Here is a 19,327-nt window from a genome sequence, read left to right on the forward strand (position 1 = left end):
CTGGGGGTTTGAGGGGGGCGTTTGAGGGGCAGAGGGGGCACTTGGGGGACAGAGAGGGAGCTGGAGGGGCATCGAGGTGGTTGGGGAAGGCACTTGGGGGGCTGGAGAGGGTTAGGTGGCTGGAGGGAGGGGCACTTGGGGGGCCAGGAAGGCACTCGGGAGGCAGAGAGGGCACTTGAGGGGGCCAGGAAGGCACTTGGAGGGCAGTTGTGGGGCTGGAGGGGCACTTGGGGGGCAGAGGGGGCACTTGGGGGGCAGTTGTGGGGCCGGAGGGGCACTTGGGGGGCCAGGAAGGCACTTGGGGGGCAGAGAGGGCGCTTGGAGGTCAGTTGTGGGGTTGGGGGAGCCACTTGGGGGGGAGGAGGGCTGTTGGGGGGGGCACTTGGGAGTCCCGAGCCCCCCAAGGGGGGCTGGCGGGGGAGGGTGGTGGTGGCATAATTCTGACCACGCCCCTCCTGTGACCACGCCCCTACCCTCCCGCAGCCAATGGAGCATGCTTGTGGGCGTGTCTTCGTACGGCACATCTGGTCACGCCCCTGTCTCCCCGCGGCCAATGGGCTCGCTCGTCGCGCGCATGCGCAGTGGGCGGGGCCTCCCCGTCTCTTCCCCCGCCCCACGTGGTTGCTGTCGCCGCCGTTGCAGGTACGGGGAGGGGCGGGAATGGGGACCCCAAAGGGACCCTCACGTGACCCCCCCAGCCCCACAAGTGACCCCTGATCCCCCCCAGCCCCATTCCTGCCCCACAGACCTCGGCCTCGCCCCCCCCGTGCCCCCACAGCCCCCCCAGTGCGCCCCCAGCCCCATTCTTGCCCCCCCTCAATTGACTCTGGTGTCCCCACACCCCCGTTTACTGCCCCACAAGTGCCCCCCATTGACTCCAACCCCTCCAAGTTCCCTCAAAGTGCATCCCAAATTGACTCCAGCACCCTAAGTGCCCCCCAGACCCATTCCTGCCCGCCCAGACCTCTGACCCACTCCCCAAGTGCCCCCCAGACCCGTTTCTGCCCCACAAGTGCCCCTACAATTGACTCCAGCCCCACAAGTGCCACCCCAGTCCCATTTCTGCCCCGAGACCCCTGCCCCGCCCCCTAAGTGCCTCCCAGCCTGTTTCTGCCCCACAAGTGCACCGCCAGCCCCCTAAGTGCCCCCCAGTCCCATTTCTGTTCCCCCGTTTTCCCCTCTCTGACTCCCATTTCTCTCCCCCACAGCCACAACCCCCCCATTTCTCTCTCCTTGGCCCCCGTTTTCCCCTCCATTTCTCTCTCTGCCCCCCATTTCTCTCCCCCCACAGCCATGACTCCCCCATTTCCCCTCTCTGCTCCCCATTTCTCTCCCCCCACAGCCATGACCCCCCCATTTTCCCCTCCCTGATCCCCATTTCTTTCCACCAACAGCCATGACACCCCCTCCGCCGCTCCTCTTTGTGCCGCCGCCACCGGACGACGCCTCCTCTCTCCGTGTCCTCATCGCCGCCCGCTTTGCCCTACAGCCGCCCCACATTGTGCACTTGGGGGGCGATGTGGGGCCGCCGGGGGGGCTGCGGCCGGGAGCGCCACTGCCGGCGCTGCTGACGCCGGGGGGGGCTTTGCTGGAGGGTCCGGGACCTGCTGCCCTCTTCCTCAGCCCCCCCGAGATGTTGGGGGGTGAGGGGGGGACCCCAAATGCTGCCCTCGTCCGGCAGTGGGTCGCCTTCGCTGAGAGCGAGATCGCCCCTGCCGTCGCCATCCTCGAGGGGGGGCCTCAGCAGGTTGGAGGGCAGAAATGGGGGGGGCTGTGGGGAAGAAATGGGGAGTTATGGGGCAGAAAGGGGGGAGAAAGGGGGCGTTATGGGGGCCTAGGGGGGAGAAATGGGGTCTGTGGGGCTGGGGAGGGAGAAATGGGGGCTGTGGGGCAGTAATGGGGGCTCTGGGGGGCAGTGGGTCACCTTCGCCATCCTTGGGGGGGGGGCCCCAACAGGTGGGGAGGCAGAAAGGGGGCGCTCTGGGGCAGAAATGGGGGGTTATGGGGGTCTAGGGGAGAGAAGTGGGGTTCTAAGATGGAGAAAGGGGGGGCAGGGGGGGAAGGAGGATCGGGGGGCAGAAAAGGGGGGCTATGGGGCAGAAAGGGGGGGTCTAGGGGCGAGAAATGGGGGCTGGGGGTCAGAAATGTGGGGCAGAGAAGGGAAAATGGGGTTCGGGGAGGGAGAAAGGGGGACTGTGGGGCAGAAAGGGGGCTGAGGGAGCAGAAATGGGGAGTAGGGGGGATCTGTGGGGTGGAACTGTGGGTCAGGGCGACTCTGTGGGTCTCTGTCTCTCTCCCTCAGGTGTGGGTGCGGGCGGAGCTGCGGCGGATGCAGCTGCGGGTGCCGTGGGTCACACAGGGGGGGCTCTGTGGGTCTCTCTGGGCCGCCGTGGGTCACAGTGTGGGTGTCGGCAGGCGCGGCGGCGGGCGCATATGGAGCTGCAGCGGGCGCTGCAGGCATTGGAGTCGCAGCTGCAGGGGCGGCGCTTCCTGGTGGGGGGGGGCGTCAGCCTTGCCGACATCAGCGTCACCTGCGCCCTCCTGCCCCCCCTGCGGCACGTGAGTGACCCACGGTGACCCATAGCGCCCCCCTAGAGCACCACTGCAACCCTTGTGCCCCATAGCGCCCCCCATAGAGCTCCATTGCGACCCTTGTGCCCCATAGCGCGACCCGTAGCGCCCCCCTAGAGCTGCATTGCAACCCTTGTGCCCCATAGCGCCCCCCATAGAGCTCCATTGCGACCCTTGTGCCCCATAGCGCAACCCATAGCGCCCCCCTAGAGCTGCATTGCAACCCTTGTGCCCCATAGCGCCCCCCTAGAGCTCCATTGCAACCTTTGTGTCCCATAGCGCCCCCCTAGAGCTCCATTGCAACCCTTGTGCCCCATAGCGCCACCCTAGAGCTCCACTGCGACCCTTGTGACCCATAGCGCCCTCCATAGATCATGGTGACCCCCTGCCCCATAGCATGACCCATAGAACTCCATAGCACTCCCATAGATCTCCATTGTGACTCCCTGCCACATAGTGCCCTATAGCGTGACCCATAGTGATGCCCATGTGTCCTATAGTGCCCCTTGTAGAACTCCATGGTGCCCCCTGTGCCCCATAGCGCCCCTTTCTGACCCCCCTGTGCCCCATAGTGCCCCAGAGCCCCGCAACTGCTCTGTGCCCCACTCCTGCCCCCCTTCCAGCATGAATGATCCCCAACCCATGTGCCCCAAGTTCTTCCCAAACCCCCCGTGCCCCACATGTGGGTCGCTGTGGGTCTGCCCCACATCCCCTCTACCCCACAGATCCTGGACGCCGCTGCTCGCGCCCCCTACCCCAACGTTACTCGCTGGTTCCTTGAATGTGTGGGGCTGCCGCACTTCCACGCCGTGCTAGGCACTGTGGGGCTCTGCGGGGATGAGGGGCCTGCCCCACACTGTGAGTCGCTATGGGGCTGGGGGGCTGCTATGGGACTAGAGGGGGAAGCCTTGCCCCACACTGTGAGTCGCTATGGGGCTGGGGGGCAGCTGTGGGGCTGGGGAGGTTGTGGGGCTGGGGAAGCTGTGGGGCAGGGCTGTGGGGCTGGTCTTGCCCCATAGCATGGTTTGCTCTGGGGCTTGGGAGGCTGTGGGGCAGGGCTGTGGGGCTGGTCTTGCCCCCCATAGTGTGGGTCACTGTGGGGCTGGCAGTGAATCTGTCCCCCTGTTTTCCCCAGTGGAGCTGAAGCCTGTGGGGCAGGACACCGTGGGGCAGGACGATGCCCAGCAGAACGCCGTGGGGCAGGGCACTATGGGGCAGGCTGCCCCCCAAGTGAAGAGCGCAGCACAGTTGAGAAAGGAGGCAAAAAAACGGGAGAAGCTGGAGAAATTCCAGCAGAAACTGGAGAAAAACCGGGAGCAGCAGGTGGGCCTGCGACCCACGGCGACCCGTGGCTGGGGGGCTCTGTGGGGTGGGGGAGTGCTGAGGGTTGCTGTGGGATCTCTAAGGGTCGCTATGGGGCAGCTGGGGGGGGGGGTTGAGGGGTCGCTGTGGGGCAGCTCTGGGTCGCTATGGGGTGGGGATTGAGGGGTGGGGGTCGCTATGGGTCGCTGTAGGGTGTGGGGGGTTCTCTGTGGGGTGTGTGGGAGTCTCTATGGGTCTCTATGGGTTGCTGTGGGTTCCTGTGGAGTCACACTGTAGGTCTCTATGGGTCGCTATCTATGGGTCACACTGTGGGTCTCTATGGGTCACGCTGTAGGTCAGTACGGGTCGCTGTGGGTCTCTATGGGTCGCTATCTATGGGTCACACTGTAGGTCTCTATGGGTCACGCTGTAGGTCTCTATGGGTCGCTATCTATGGGTCACACTGTGGGTCTCTATGGGTCACTATGGGTCACACTGTGGGTCTCTATGGGTCGCTATCTATGGGTCACACTGTGGGTCTCTATGGGTCACTATGGGTCACACTGTGGGTCTCTATGGGTCGCTATCTATGGGTCACGCTGTGGGTCTCTATGGGTCGCTATCTATGGGTCACACTGTGGGTCTCTATGGGTCACGCCATGGGTCGCTGTGGGTCCTGTTGCAGGCAAAAGCAAAGCCAAAGGCCCCGCGGGAGCCTCGGGGACAGTCGGGGGACGCGTACAGCCTGGAGACCCCCCCGGGGGAGAAGAAGGGTGAGGGACGGACGGCGGGGCAGGAGGGACACGGGGAGCAGTGAGGGAGGGGGGACAGACAGACGGACGACATGGGGACACAGGGGGCTCTGACCTGCCTCCCGTCCCCATCCTTGTACCTGTGTCCTCCTATCTGTCCGTCCCCGTGTCCGTCTGTCCCCATGTCTCTGTCCATCCCTCTGTCCCCCCTGTCCCTCTGTCTGTCCCTGTTCCCAATGTCCCCTTGTGTCTTCATGTCCGTCTGTCCATCTGTCTGTCCCTGTTTCTGTGCTGTGTCTGTCCGTCTGTCCATCCCCGTCTCTCTCTCTGTCCCATGTCTGTCTGTTCCCATCTCTCTCTCTGTCCCGTGTCCGTCTGTCCGTCCATCCGTCTGTCCCTATCTCTATCCCTTGTCCATCTGTCCCTGTCTCTCTGTCCCGTGTCCGTCCATCTGTCCATCCCCATCTCTCTCCCTCTCTCTCTCTCTGTCCCGTGTCTGTCTGTCCGCCCCCGTCTCTCTCTGTCCGTCTGTCCATCCGGGGCAGAGCTGGGCCAGGCGCTGCCCCTCTCCTACAGTCCGGGTTACGTTGAGGCTGTCTGGTATTCATGGTGGGAACACAGCGGCTTCTTCAAACCCGAGTACGGGGTGAGTGGGGCACTTGGGGGGCATTTATGGGGCTGGGGGAGTCCCTGGGGTGTCACTCGTGGGGTTGGAGGCTCCCTCGGGGGATCACTTGTGGGGCTGGGGAGCACTTGTGGGTCAATTGTAGGTCTAGGGAGGTCCCTGGGGGGGTAACTTGTGGGGCTGAGGGTCCCTTTGAGTTCACTTGTGGGGCTGGGGATGTCTTTGGGCATCACTTGTGGGACTGGAGGGATCACTTGTGGGGCTGGGGGTCCCTTTGAGTTTGCTTGTGGGGACGGAGGGGTCCCTGAGGGGTCACTTGTGGGCCTGAGGGTCATTTGTGGGCTCTCTTGTGGGGCTGGGGTGTGTGGAGGGGGTGACTTGTGGGGCAGGGGCTGACTTGTGGGGCTGCCCCATAGCGCCCGTCGCTGTCGACCCCCAACCCACGGGGGGTGTTTGCGCTGGTGCTGCCGCCCCCCAACGTCACCGGGACTCTCCACCTCGGCCATGCGCTGACCGTGGCCATCCAGGACACCCTTGTGCGCTGGTCAGTGCCCCATAGCCTGCCCCATAGCCTGCCTCATAGCCTGCCCCATAGTGACCCACAGCCTGACCCATAGCCTGCCTCATAGCCTGCCCCATAGTGACCCACAGCCTGACCCATAGCCTGTCTCATAGCAACCCACAGTGACCCATAGCAGTTCCCTCTGCCCCATGGCATCTCCCCTTTCCCCATCATTTCCCCCACCCCACCCCATTCCCTCTGCCCCATAGCAGTCCCCTCTGCCCCACAGTGGTTCCTCTGTTCCAGAGTGGTTCCCCACCCCATTCCCTCTGCCCCATAGCAGTTCCCTCACCCCATAGTGGCTCCCCCTGCCCCATACCATTCCCCCCACCCCATGCTGCTGTCCCCTGCCCCACAGCGGTTCCCCCACCCCAGAGCAGTCCTCCTGCCCCATGGCGCCCCTTCTGCCCCACAGGCACCGTATGCGTGGAGCGACAACACTGTGGACGCCGGGCTGCGACCACGCTGGCATCGCCACTCAGGTCGTGGTGGAGCGGCGGCTGTGGCGTGAGCGTGGGCTGCGGCGGCACCAGCTCGGCCGCGAGGGCTTCCTGCGCGAGGTCTGGCGCTGGAAAGAGGAGTGAGTGCTGCCCCATAGCGACCCATAGCACCCTATAGTGCCCCAGAGCAACCCAGAGCATCCCATAGTGCCCTATAGCTCGGCCACGAGGGCTTCCTGTGCGAAGTCTGGCTCTGGAAAGAGGAGTGAGTGCTGCCCCACAGTGACCCATAGCGCCTCACACTCTGCCCCACAGGAAGGGCGACCGCATTTACCAGCAGCTGCGCCGCCTCGGGGCGTCCATGGACTGGGACCGAGCCTGCTTCACCATGGACCCCGTAAGATGTGGGGCAGGGGGATCTATGGGGCTGGGGCGGAAGCTATGGGGCAGGGGGGGGGTTCTCTATGGGGCTGAGGGGCGTCGCTATGGGGCTGGGAGGAATCTCTAAGGGTGAGGAGAGTCTCTATGGGGCAGAGGTTCTTTATAGGTCTGGATGGGGTTCTCCATGGGGCGGGGGCATCTCTGTGGGGCAGAGAGGTCTCTGTGGGTCTGAGTGAGACTCTATGGGTCTGGGAGGAGTCTCTGTGGGTCAGGGGGCTTGCTATGGGTCAAGGGGGGTTCTCTATGGGGCACGGTGGTCTCCGTGGGTCTGGAGGTTCTCTATGGGTCAGGGGGTTCTCTGTGGGGCAGGAGTCTCTTTATGGGTGAGGAGGGTCTCTGGGGCAGAGGGATCTCTCTCTATAGGGCGGGGGTGTTCTGGAGGGGTCTCTCTATGGGGCGCTGACTCCCTCCTGCCCCACAGAAAATGTGCCGAGCAGTGCGGGAGGCGTTTGTGCGGCTGCACGAGATGGGGCTGATCTACAGGAGCACTCGCCTGGTGCACTGGTCCTGCACCCTCCAGTCCGCCATCTCTGACATCGAGGTGTGGGGCAGGCTGCTGGGGGGCAGCTATGGGGCGGCTGTGGGGCTGGGGAGGCCGCTGGGGCGCAGCTATGGGGCGGCTGTGGGACTGAGGGAGGTGTTGCAGTCCGTCATCTGTGACATTGAGGTGTGGGGCAGGGGGTGCTATGGGGCTGGGGTGACTTCTATGGGGCAGTTCTGGGGCTGGGAGGACGCTATGGGGCAGCTGTGGGGCTGGGGAGACTCCTACGGGGCTGGGGGAGGCGCTGCAGTCCAGCGTCTGCGACATCGAGGTGTGGGGCAGGGGGTGCTATGGGTCTGCCCCACATCTCCCCACAGGTGGAGAAGCGGGAGTTGGGGGGCCGGACGCTGCTGCGGGTCCCGGGTTACGAGGAGCCCGTGGAGTTCGGGGTGATCGTGGCCTTCGCTTACCCACTGGAGGGGGGCGGTACGGCTGGGGCACGCTATGGGGCAGCCGTGGGGCAGAGGGGGGGGGCTATAGGGCAGGAGGTCCTGGGGGCGACACCTATGGGGCAGGGGGGGCACTATGGGGTGTGTGTGGGTCACTGTGGGTCACTATGGAGTGAGGGGGATGCTATGGGACCCTTATGGGTCACTATGGGGTCCCTATGGGTCGCCATGGGTCACGTTATGGATATCTGTGGGTCACTATGGGGTCCCCATGGGTCACGTTATGGATCTCTGTGGGTTTCTATGGGTCTCTGTGGTTCCCTATGGCTCCCTGTGGGCCACTTTATGGGTTTCTGTGGGTCGCTGTGAGTCACACTATGGGTCTCTGTCGGTCTCCTATGGGTCGCTGTGGGTTGCTGTCCCGCAGGGGAGGGTGAGGAGTTGGTGGTGGCAACAACGCGGCCGGAGACGATGCTGGGGGACGCGGCCGTGGCCGTGCACCCCGACGACCCCCGCTACCAGGTGCAGCCCATGGCATGACCCACGTGTGCCCCACACCCTGCCCCCCAAGTCCCTCCCCACCCCACAAGTGCCACAGAGTCACCTCAGCCCCACAGAGGCACCCTCAACCCACAGCCTGCCCCCCAAGTCCTCCAGCCCCACACCATGGCCCGACCCACAAGTGCCCCCTGCCCCACAGCATTGTCCCCTGCCCCACGGTGTCACCCTGTAGCCCCACAGCCTGCCCCCAAATCAGCCCCAGGCCCACGGGGTCCTCCCCAGGCCCCCATTGTGCCCCCCAAGTCCCCGCCAGCCCCCCAGCCTGCCCCACAAGTCCTCTCCAGTCCCTCAGGTCACCCCTGCCCCCCAAGTCCCCCCCCGGCCTCACAAGTGCCCCCCAACGGCCCCTCTGCCCTGAATGGGGTTCGGGGGTGGATGTGCTTTCGAGGGGGCTGGGCTTTAGGACCCTGTATCCCCTATGGATGGGCGTGGCTGATGGGGGCGTGTCCCGCGCTTTGGGTGGGGCTTTAGGACTGTATCCCCATTATGGAGCAGGCGGGTCTTTCCCGAGGGGGCGTGGCCTGAGCGGTGGGCGGAGGGGTGGCCGGGGCCTCGTAGGGCGGGGCTTAGGGCCCCGAGCTCCTGCTACGATGTTGGGGGGCCTCTGGGTCCTAGATATCACCCTAGGGGGTGGCCTTATCGGGAACACTGGGGCCAGGGGAGGGGGCGTGGCCTGAGGAGGGGGCGTGGGCCCCGTTCCTCCCTAGCACCTGCGTGGGCGCTGCGTACGACACCCGTTCACGGGTCAGATCCTGCCCATCCTACACGACGCCTTCGTCGACCCCGAGTTTGGCACCGGTGAGGGGGAGGGGCAGGAGGGGTGGGGTGGGTGGGTGTGCGGTCACTGTGGGTCTGGATGCCTTGTTGCTGGCATTGCCGGGGCTGGAATGGAAACCTGGAGTAGGCGGGGCCTATGGGGGCAGGGCCAGGGGCTAGGTCTGAACCCTGGAGGGGGCTGCCCCACAAGTCCCCCCCAATGTCCCCTCTGCCCTGGATGGGGCTCGGGGTGGGCGTGGCCTCGAAGGGGCGGGGCGGGGCTTTAGGACCCTGTTTCCCTGATGAGTGGGCGTGGCTTATAAGGGGGCATATCCACACATATAGGGGTCCGTGACTTAGCTCCTGAGGGGCGTGGCCTGTGTAGGGAGGATGGTCAGTTCGGGGCGTGACTTGCATTGTGACTGAAGGGGCGTGGCCTGTTACTGAATGGGCGGGGGCTGAGGCCCGGAGGGGCGGGGCCATGAAGAGGCATGGGTTGGGACTGGAGCCTGGGAGGGGCAGGGCTTATGGAGGGGGCGGGGCTTATGGAGGCATCTCCTCCAGGTGCGGTGAAGGTGACGCCAGCGCACGACGCCACAGACTTCGAGGTGGGACAGCGGCACGGGCTGCCCTGTGTGAGCATCATCAGCGACGACGGGCGACTCTGCGGCGTGCCCCCCCCCTTCCTGGTGAGAGGGCACTGGGAGGGACTGGGAGGCGCTGGCAGGGGACTAGGAGGCTCTGGGAGGGACTCGGGGGGACTGGGAGGCACTGGAGGGTGATGGGGGGCACTGGGAGGGCTCTGGGGGGGACTGAGAGGCACTGGGAGGGGACTGGGAGGATACTAAGAGGGGACTAGGAGGGAGCGGGAGGCTTTGGCGGATGCTGGGAAGGGACTAGGAAGGACTGGGAGGCTCTGGAGGGTACTGGAGGGCACTGGTGTCACTGGTTGGTAACTGGTGGGACTGGTGGCAGGGGCTGCCGCGGTTCACGGCGCGCGCAGCTGTCCTGGAGGCACTGAAGGCGCGGGGGCTGCTGCGGGGGGAGCGTGAGAACCCCATGGTGGTGCCCATCTGCAGGTGGGGTGAGATGTGGGGCTGGGGGGGACTTGGGGGGCTCTATGGGTCGCTGTGGGTCTCTATGGGGTGGCTGTGGGGTGTCTATGGGTCACTCTGGGTGGCTATGGGGTGGCTGTGGGTCACTCTGGGTGGCTATGGGGTGGCTGTGGGTCATTATGGGGTGTCTATGGGTCACTCTGGGTGGCTATGGGGTGGCTGTGGGTCGCTCTAGGGTGTCTGGGGGTGTCTGTGGGTCGCTCTGGGGTGTCTGTGGGGTGGCTCTGGGTCCCTGTGGGTCGCTATGGGGTGGCTGTGGGTCGCTGTGGGGTGGTTCTGGGTGTCTGTGGGTCGCTATGGGTCTCTCTAGGATGCCTGTGGGGTGGCTCTGGATCGCTATAGGGTGGCTGTGGGTCCATGTGGGTCGCTCGGGGTCGCTATGGGTTTGTGCCCCACAGCCGCTCCAAGGATGTGCTGGAGCCGCTGCTGAAGCCGCAGTGGTTCCTGCGCTGCCAGAGTCTGGCGGTGGCTGCGGCTGACGCTGTGCGGAGCGGGGAGCTGCGGCTGCGCCCCCCCAGCTACACCAGGGCCTGGTTCCACTGGATGGAGAACAGCAGGTGGGCCGTCCCATAGATTGACCCATAGACCAACCCATAGATTGATGCACAGGCCCATAGAGGAGTCCTAGAGACCCATAGATTGGTCCTAGAGAGCCAGAGATCAGCACTAGAGCACCATGGATCAGCCCTGCAGCCCCACAGATCAGCCCTGCAGCCCCATAGATTGACCCATAGACCCACAGTGTCCCCCTAGAGACCCATAGATTGGCCCTAGAGCCTCCTCTGGGCCATGTGCGGCGTTGGTTTTGTTGGATGAAGCACAGCAGGTGGGCTGCCCCATAGATTGACCCATAGCACTCCATAGATTGGCTCTGCAGACCCATAGAGCGACCCTAGTGTGCCACAGACTGACCTACAGCCCCATGGATCACCCCTGGAGCCCCATAGATTGGCCCTAGAGCCCTGTAGATTGACCTAGTGCCTCATAGTCCTGCCCCATAGCCACCTCTTTTGCTCTCTTTTCCCCCAATGACCACCCTTTTGCCCCCCTGACTCCCTTTTTGCCCCCCCTTTTCCCCCTCTGACCCCCCTTTTACACCCCTTTTGCCCCCCTGACTTCCCTTTTGTCCCCCTTCCCCCCCTTTTGCCCCCCGACCCCCTTTTTGCCCCCAGGGACTGGTGCATCTCGCGGCAGCTCTGGTGGGGGCATCGCATTCCCGCCTACTTCATCACCATCGACGACCCCAACGTCCCCCCCGGCGAGGTGGGGGGCATGGGGGGCGTTGGGGGGCATTTGGGGGGCAGAGGGGTTTGGGGGATAGATGGGGAGGGCACTGTGGGTCACACTATGGGTTGATGCTGTGGGTCCTGCTATGGGGCTGAGCTGTAGGGGGGAGAGCACTATGAGTCACTGTGGGTTTCTATGGGTCTCTGTGGGTCCTTGTGGATCTCTGTGGGTCCCTATGAGTCACTGTGGGTCTCTATGAGTTTTCCTATGGGGCCACTGTGGGTCACTGTGGGTCTTTGCGGGTCTCTATGGGTCCTGCTGTGGGTTTCTATGGGTTGCTGTGGATCCCGCTGTGGGACCCTATGTGTCTCTGTGGGATCTCTGGGTCCCTGTGGGTCACGCCATGGGTCTCTATGGGTTGCTGTGGGTCCAGGACGGGGACGGGCGCTACTGGACGAGCGGCCGCAGTGAGGACGAGGCACGAGAGAAAGCGGCAAAAGCCTTTGGGGTCAGCCCCGAGCGCGTGGGGCTACGGCAAGGTGGGACTGGGAGGGACTGGGAGGGGATTGGGGGGCACTGGGAGGCACTGGGGGAGAAACGGAGGGCACTGAAAGGTAGCAGGAAGGGATTGAGGGGAGTGGGAAGGGACTGGGAGGGAGTTGGGGAGACTGGGAGGCACTGGGGGAGAAATGGAGGGCACTGGGAGGGACTGGGAGGCACTGGGAGGGCCAGGGAGGGGGGTGTGGGGGCCTGGAAGACGCTGGGGGAGAAATGGAGAGCACTGAGAAGGACTGGGGGAGACTGGGGCTACTGGGAGGGCCTGGGGGGCTCTGGTGCTATTGGTGTTTACTGGTGCTGCAGATGAGGACGTGTTGGACACCTGGTTCTCCTCCGGGCTCTTTCCCTTCTCCGTTTTTGGCTGGCCCGACACTGTGAGGGGAGACTGGGAGGGTTGGGGGGGGCTGGGGCGATTTGGGGAGGATTTGGGGTGATTTTGGGGAGATAGGGGGGTAATTTTGGGGCAATTTTGGGTGATTTGGGGTGATTTGGGGAAGATTTGGGGTGATTTTGGGGAGATATGGGGTAATTTTGGGTGATTTGGGGCGATTTGGGGAGGATTTGGGGTGATTTTGGGGAGATATGGGGTAATTTTTGGGCGATTTGGGGTGATTTGGGTCAATTTGGGGAGATTTTGGGGGGATTTGGAAAGGTTTGGGGGTACTTTGGGCTATTTTGGGGGGATTTTAGGAGATTTTGGGGTGGTTTGGGGCAATTTTTGGGGTATTTGGGGCAATTTTGGGGAGATTTTGGGGTCCCTGAACCCCCGTGTTTGCCCCACCCAGACCCAGGATCTGGCCCTGTTCTACTGGGGTCTGTGTTTGACCCCTGGGGGTTGAGTGGCTGATTTTTTGGGGGGATTTTGGGTGCTGGGGGGGGGTTAGGGTGTCCTGGGGGTTTTAGGGTGATTTGAGGCAATTTTGGAGGGATTTGGGGTGATTTTGGGGTCCCTGAACCCCCTTTTTTGCAGACCTAGTACTTGGCTCTGTTCTATTTGGATTTCTGCTTGGGTTGGGGGGGGCTGATGTTTTGGGGTAATTTGGGGGATTTTGGGTGCTGGGGGGGCGTTGGGGTGTCTTGGAGGTTTTAAGGTGATTTGAGGCGACTTTGGGATGATTTGGGATGATTTTGGGGCCCCTGAGTCCCTTTTTTTCACACCCCCCCCCCCCCGAACTTGGGCCTGTTCCTCTTGGAGTCCCTATTTGCCCCCTGGGGGTTTGGGGGGGCTGTTTTTTTTCGGGTCTTTGGGGGAATTCTGGGGTCCTGTGGGGATTTTGGGGTGTCCGGGGGGGGTTGGGGTGATTTTGGGGTCCCTGAACCCCCTTTTTTTGCACACACCCCCCCCAGACCCTGCTCTGTTGAGGTGTGTCTTTAAGTTTGGGGGTGATTTGTGGGGGTTTTGGGGGCTCTGAAGGGGTCAGTGGATATTGAGGTGAATTGTGGTGATTTTGGGGTCCCTGAACCCCCTTTTTTGGCCCCCCCAGACGCAGGACCTGACCCTCTTCTACCCGGGGTCGCTGCTGGAGACCGGCCACGACATTCTGGGCTTCTGGGTGGCACGAATGGTGATGCTGGGGCTGGCGCTGACCGGGCGGCTGCCCTTCCGTGAGGTGGGGGCCCCCCAAAATCAATCCAGTGGGACCCCCAAAATCCACAGGGCCCCCCAAAATCCACTGGGAGCCCCCCGAACACACCACGACCCCCCAAAATCCAATGGGACCCCAAAATTGACAGGGGCCCCCCAAATCCACTGGGACCCCCCGAACACCAAACCCCCTTCCCCGACCCCTTCAAATTCCCTCTGGGACCCCCATAGGGACCCCCAAAATCCCCCTTAGGACCCTTCTGTGCCACCCCAGTGCCCCAAACTCCCCTGTTGCCCCCCTTGTGCCCCCCAACCCCCCCTTAGGTTCTCTCTGCCCCCCCCCGTGCCCCCCAAACCCCTCCCAGGCACCCCAAATTCCCTTGGGCCCCCCCGACCCCCTGTGCCCCCCCAGGTCTATCTCCACGCCATCGTTCGCGACGCCCACGGACGCAAGATGAGCAAATCCCTGGGCAACGTCATCGACCCCCTGGACGTCATCAGCGGCATCTCCTTGGAGGTGGGGCGCACAAGGGGGGGACAGGGGGTGATTAGGGGGGCAGGGGGCAATTGAGGGGGTAATGGGCCAATTGGGGGAGCCCTGGGGCAGTTGAGGGGGCAATGGAGGGGCAATAGGATCGGGGGGGGGGAAATGGGGTGGCATTGGAGAACAACAGGGGGAGTGGGGGGGACTGAGGGGCAATTGGAGGGTAAATAGGGGAAAAGGGGTGGGTTAATGGAGCAATTTGGGGGGCTGGGAGGGCAATGGGGCCTTGGGGGGCAAGGGGGGGAGAACAGGAGGTATGGGGGGAAATGGGGCTTTGGGGAGATTGAGGGGGCAGAGGGGGGAAGGGGGGGCTGAGGGGGCAATTGGGGAGAAATGGGCAGGGGGGCTGATTGGGGGGGAGATTGGGGGGGCAGTGGGGCAATTTGGGGGGGCTGTTGGGGGGGGAAACGAGAGGGAAGTTTTGAGGGGGAATTGGGGGGGGGAGGTTTTGAGGGGGTAATTGAGCCATGGGGGGAGATGGGGGGCCCTGGGGATCCAGGGGTGCCCTGGAACCCCTCAATCCCGTCCGTCCCCCCCACAGGGGCTGCACGAGCAGCTGGAGAAAAGCAACCTGGACCCCGCGGAGCTGGAGAGAGCGCGGGAGGGGCAGGTGGGACTGGGCAAACTGGGGCAACTGGGAGGGGCAGGTGGGGTAACTGGAGGGCGCGTGGGGGGGGCAAAGGGGGTGCAGGAGGGTCAAATGGGGCAACTGGAGGGGGGGTAATTGGGAGGGATGGGGGGTAACTGGAGTAACTGGGGCCACTGTGACCCCCCCTGATTTCCCCCCCAGAAACGCGATTTCCCCAATGGGATCCCCGAGTGCGGCACCGATGCTCTGCGCTTTGCCCTCTGCGCATACACCGGGCAGGGTGACCCTGAACCCCAAAACCCCCCAGGACCCCAAACCATGCCCTGGGACCCCCAAAACCTCCCGGGAGCCCCCAAACCTCCCCCAGGACCCCAGACACCCAAGGGACCCCCCAAAGCCCCCCTGGGACCCCCAAAACACCCCCAGCACCCCCCAACCTCCCCCCGGGATCCCAAACCCTGCCCTGGGACCCCCAACCCCCCCCCAGGACTCCCCAAAGTCCCCCTGGAACCCTCAAAACCCCCTGGAACCCTGCAAAGCTCCCGGGACCCCCAAACCTCCCCTGGGACCCCAAAACCCTCCAGGACCCCCCAAAACCCCATAAACCCCTTTGCTGACGCCCCCTGTGCCCCCCAGACCCCGCCAAACCCCCTTTGTGACCCTCATGAGCCCCCCCAGACCCTTATAAACCTCCTTTCTGACCCTCAGGACCCCCCCAGACCCCCACAAAACCCCTTTCTCACCCCTATAAGCCCCCTCAGACCCTCATAAACCCCCTTTCTGACCCTCAGGACCCTCCCAGACCCCCACAAACCCCCTTTCTGACCCCCCTGTGCCCCCCAGATCCCCAGAAACCCCCTTTGTGACCTCCATAAGCCCCCCCAGACCTCCACAAACCCCCTTTCTGACCCCCTGCGCCCCCCAGGCCGGGACATCAATCTGGATGTGGGGCGTGTGCTCGGCTATCGCCATTTCTGCAACAAGATCTGGAACAGCGCTCGCTTTGTTTTGCGCGCCCTGGGACCCCAGTTCCGGCCGCCCCCCACCCCACAGGTACCAACCCACACATGTGGGGCAGTGACCCACATGTCCAGACCCCCACGTGAGGATCCCAGCCCCATAGATGTGCCTCCAGGCCCCCAATTGTGGCTCCCAGCCCCATAGATTGGCTCCCAGCCCCCCAGCTGTGGGTCCCAGCCCCATAGATTGACCTCCAGGCCCCCAGTTGTGGGTCTCAGCCCCATAGATTGGCTTCCAGCTCCCTGAGTGTGGGTCCCAGCCCCATAGATTGGTTCCCAGTCCTCCAATTAAGGCTCTCAGTCCCATAGATTGGCCTCCAGCCCCCCAGTTTTGGCTCCCAGCCGCCAAGTGTCCCCCCCTAACCGCTGTCTGTGTCGCAGCCCCGGGGCCGCCCTGGCCTGGCCGAGCGATGGGTCCGGAGCCGTTTGGCCGCGGCTGCCGGCGCCTGCGGAGCCGCCCTCGAGGCCTTCGACTTCCCCGGAGCCACCACGGCCGCCCACAGCTTCTGGGTGTACGAGCTGTGCGATGTCTTCCTGGTGAGAGAGACTGGGGGCACTGGGGATACTGGGGATACTGGGGGGACTGGGGATACTGGGAGCACCACGGCCGCTTATGGCTTCTGGGTGTACGAGCTGTATGACATCTTCCTGGTGAGGGATACTGGGGGCACTGGGGTTACTGGGGGCACTGGGGATACTGGGGACACTGAGACAGGGTTGGGGCCACTGGGACGGGGTTGGGGATGGACTGGGGCCACTGGGACGGGGTTGGGGCCACTGAGATGGGGTTGGGGGTGGACTGGGGCCACTGGGATGGTACTGGGGCCACTGTGACGGGGTTGGGGACGTTCCCGGTGCCGCTCTCGCCGCAGGAGTTGGTGAAGCCGGTGTTGGCGCGCGCCGAAGCCGCCGAGCCGGACGCCGGGGGGGCCCCCGGGGATGACCCCGAAGGAGACGAGGATGACGTCGGGGACGTGGTGGCGGCGCGGGACGCGCTCTACACCTGCCTGGACGCGGGGCTGCGGCTGCTGGCGCCCTTCATGCCCTTCGTCACCGAGGAGCTGTGGCAGCGGCTGCCCCCCCGCAACCCCCCCGTGCCCCCCAGCATCAGCCTTTGCCCCTACCCCGACACCACAGAGGTAGGGGGTTCATGGGGGATATGGGGGGTTTTCTGGGGGGGATTGAGGGGGCCTGGGGGCCTGGAGGAGGGATTTGGGGGTCTTGGGGGGGTTCTAAGGGGAGATTGGGGAGGATTGAGGGGCCCTGGGAGCCTGGAGGGGGAAATTGAGGGGTCCTAGGGGGGTTCTAGGGGTAAATTGGGGGGCAGTGAGGGGTCCTGGAGGCCTTGGGGGGGGATTGAGGGGTCCTGGGGGGGTTCTTGGGGGGTTTGTGGGGGGGATTGAGGGGTTCTAGGGGGCCTGGAAGAGGGATTTGGGGGTCCTAAGTGGGCTCTAAGGGGGGACGGGGGAGGATTGAGGGGCCCTGGGGGGCTGGAGGGGGGATTTGGGAGTCTGTCGGGGGGATTGAGGGGTCCTGGGGGGTTCTTGGGGAGTTTGTGGGGGGATCGAGGGGTTCTAGGTTAGGTCTAAGGGGAAACTTGGGGCGATTGAGGGGTCCTGGGGGCCTGGAGGAGGGATTTGGGGGTTGTGGCATGGCTCTAGGGGGTGACTGGGGAGGATTGAGTGGCCCTGGGGGGCTGGAGGGGGGATTTGGGCGTCCTGGGTAGAGACTGGGGGGTCCAGAGTAGGGGGGAGACATTGGTTCTGCCCCCTGCTGCCCCCCAAATTCTGCCTGCGGGACAAGGAGGGGCATTGGGGTACACTGGGGGGGATCTCAGGGGTTTTGGGGTCCCCTGGGGGGGGGTATCTGACCCCCCCTTTTGCCCCCCCAGTTCTGCCAGCGGGACGAGGAGGCCGAGGCCACTATGGAGTTCGTGCTCAGCATTGTGCGGGCGCTGCGGGGGCTTCGCGCCGACCACGGGCTGACACGCCAGCGACCCCCCTGTGAGAAACAGGGGGCAAAGGGAGTGCTGGGGGGGCAAAAGGGGGTCTGGGGAGGGATCTAAGGGGGGAAAATGGGGTCTGGGGGCATCTGGGGGGGCACAAAATGGGGTCTGGGGGAGATCAAGGGTGTCTTGAGGGGGGGCTTCAAATGGTCTGGGGGGGCTTAGGAGGGTCCTAGGGAGCAGAATGGGGACTGGGAGGGGCAGTTGGGGGTCCTGACCCCCTCTCTTTTGCCCCCCCCTCCTCCAGGTTTCCTGCAGTGCCCGGACCCCTTGTGGGGGGGTCGTGCGAGCCGGGGTCGCCCCCACATCCGCACCCTGGGAGGGGTGGGGGCTGTGCGGCTACTGGGGGGGAGCGAGACACCCCCCCCAGGCTGCGCCGTCGCCGTCACCTCCGACCGCTGCACCGTCCACCTCCTGCTCAAGGTGACCCCCCCAAATTCCCCCTCGGCACCCCCAAACCCCCCAATACCCAACCCCCCCCCCCATTTTGGGGTCATTTCACTCGATTTTGGGGGGATTTTACCCCATTTGGGGGGGCTGACCCGTTTTGAGGTCATTTCACTCCATTTTGGGGGAGTTCTACCCCATTTGGGGGGAGTGTCTGATGCATTTTGGGGGGAGTTACCCCATTTTTGGAGGGATCTGACTTCATTTTGGGGTCATTTCACTCCATTTTGGGGCATCTTCCTCCATTTTGTGGGGGGTTTACCCCATTTTGGGAGAGGGTCAAACTTCACTTTGGGGTCATTTCACTCCATTTTGGGGGGGTCTCACTCCATTTTGGGGGGGGTTATCCCATTTTGGGGGGTCTTACTCCATTTTGGGCGGGGGTTATCCCATTTTGGGGGGGTCTGACCTGTTTTGGGGGGGTTTTTGCCCCATTTCAGGGCGTGGTGGACGCGGGGAAGGAGCTGTCGCGGCTGGGGGGGCGCCGGGGGGAGCTGGAACGGGGGCTGCAGCGGCTGCGGGAGCGACGGGGGGGGGGCCGGTTACTGCGAGAAGGTGCCCCTCCCTGTGCAGGAGGCTGAGGCCGCCAAGGTGGGGGGCTGGGGGTCCTAAGGGGTGGGGGGGGGGGAGTGGTGGTATTTTTTGGGGGGTTGGGGGCGTCCTAAGGGGTGTTTGGGCGGGTCTGGGGGGCCACTAAGAGGGGTTGAGGGGGTTTAAGGGGGGCCGGGGGGGGGGGCAGGGGGTGGGGGCTACAATAAGGGGAGAGGCTCCAAGAGGGAGTTAAGGGAGGTATTGGGGGGGGAATCTTGGAGGGGGGGGGCAGAGGGTCCTAAGGGAATCTGGGGGGGCACTAGTGAGGGGGGGGGGGGTCCTGAGGTGAGGGGAAATGGGGTTTTTTTGAGGGGGTCTGGGGGTCCTAAGGGGGGGTTGGAGGGAGCGGAATGGGGTGGGGGAGTTCTAGGGGGGAAGGGTCTGTCTGGGGGGGCATAATGGGGTCTGGGGGGAGGTCCTGGGATGGGGGGGCATCCTTAGGGGAGTTTGGGGGGTCCAGGGGGGCGGGAGGGTCATGGTTCCACATTTCTCTCCCCCCCCCCCAGTTGTCACAGTTGGAGGCAGAGCTGCTGAAAGTTCTGGAAGCCGAGGAGATGATGAGGAGGATGCTGTGACCCCCCCCGGACCCCCCCCCACCTCAGAGACACCCCCTCCTCCTGGGGACATCCCCCCAACCCCCCAACCCCCCCCCCCCCCCCCGACATCCCCCATGGATTCCCCCACACACCTTGGACACACAACCGCAC

At 64.2% G+C, this 19,327-nt stretch overlaps 1 protein-coding gene across 1 annotated transcript; it reads left to right on the forward strand.

The window, feature by feature from the left end:
• The first annotated feature begins 468 nt into the window (after positions 1–468).
• Positions 469–19,195, forward strand: VARS1 (valyl-tRNA synthetase 1). Its single transcript, XM_054052130.1, is given in 32 exon segments — positions 469–642; positions 1,395–1,747; positions 2,416–2,559; positions 3,297–3,429; positions 3,707–3,894; positions 4,559–4,646; positions 5,171–5,271; positions 5,667–5,794; positions 6,228–6,392; positions 6,568–6,649; positions 7,115–7,234; positions 7,552–7,660; positions 8,051–8,145; positions 8,892–8,982; positions 9,505–9,629; positions 9,916–10,019; positions 10,454–10,612; positions 11,228–11,318; positions 11,716–11,821; positions 12,144–12,214; positions 13,325–13,450; positions 13,838–13,942; positions 14,511–14,579; positions 14,760–14,838; positions 15,484–15,611; positions 15,959–16,114; positions 16,450–16,716; positions 17,469–17,580; positions 17,830–18,005; positions 18,470–18,559; positions 18,561–18,620; positions 19,127–19,195. Coding segments are annotated over 31 exon segments (3,888 nt in total). The 5' UTR covers positions 469–642; positions 1,395–1,396.
• Positions 19,196–19,327: the final 132 nt, after the last annotated feature.

This window comes from Cuculus canorus, chromosome 31, assembly GCF_017976375.1.
Source record: "Cuculus canorus isolate bCucCan1 chromosome 31, bCucCan1.pri, whole genome shotgun sequence".
NCBI lineage: Eukaryota > Metazoa > Chordata > Aves > Cuculiformes > Cuculidae > Cuculus > Cuculus canorus.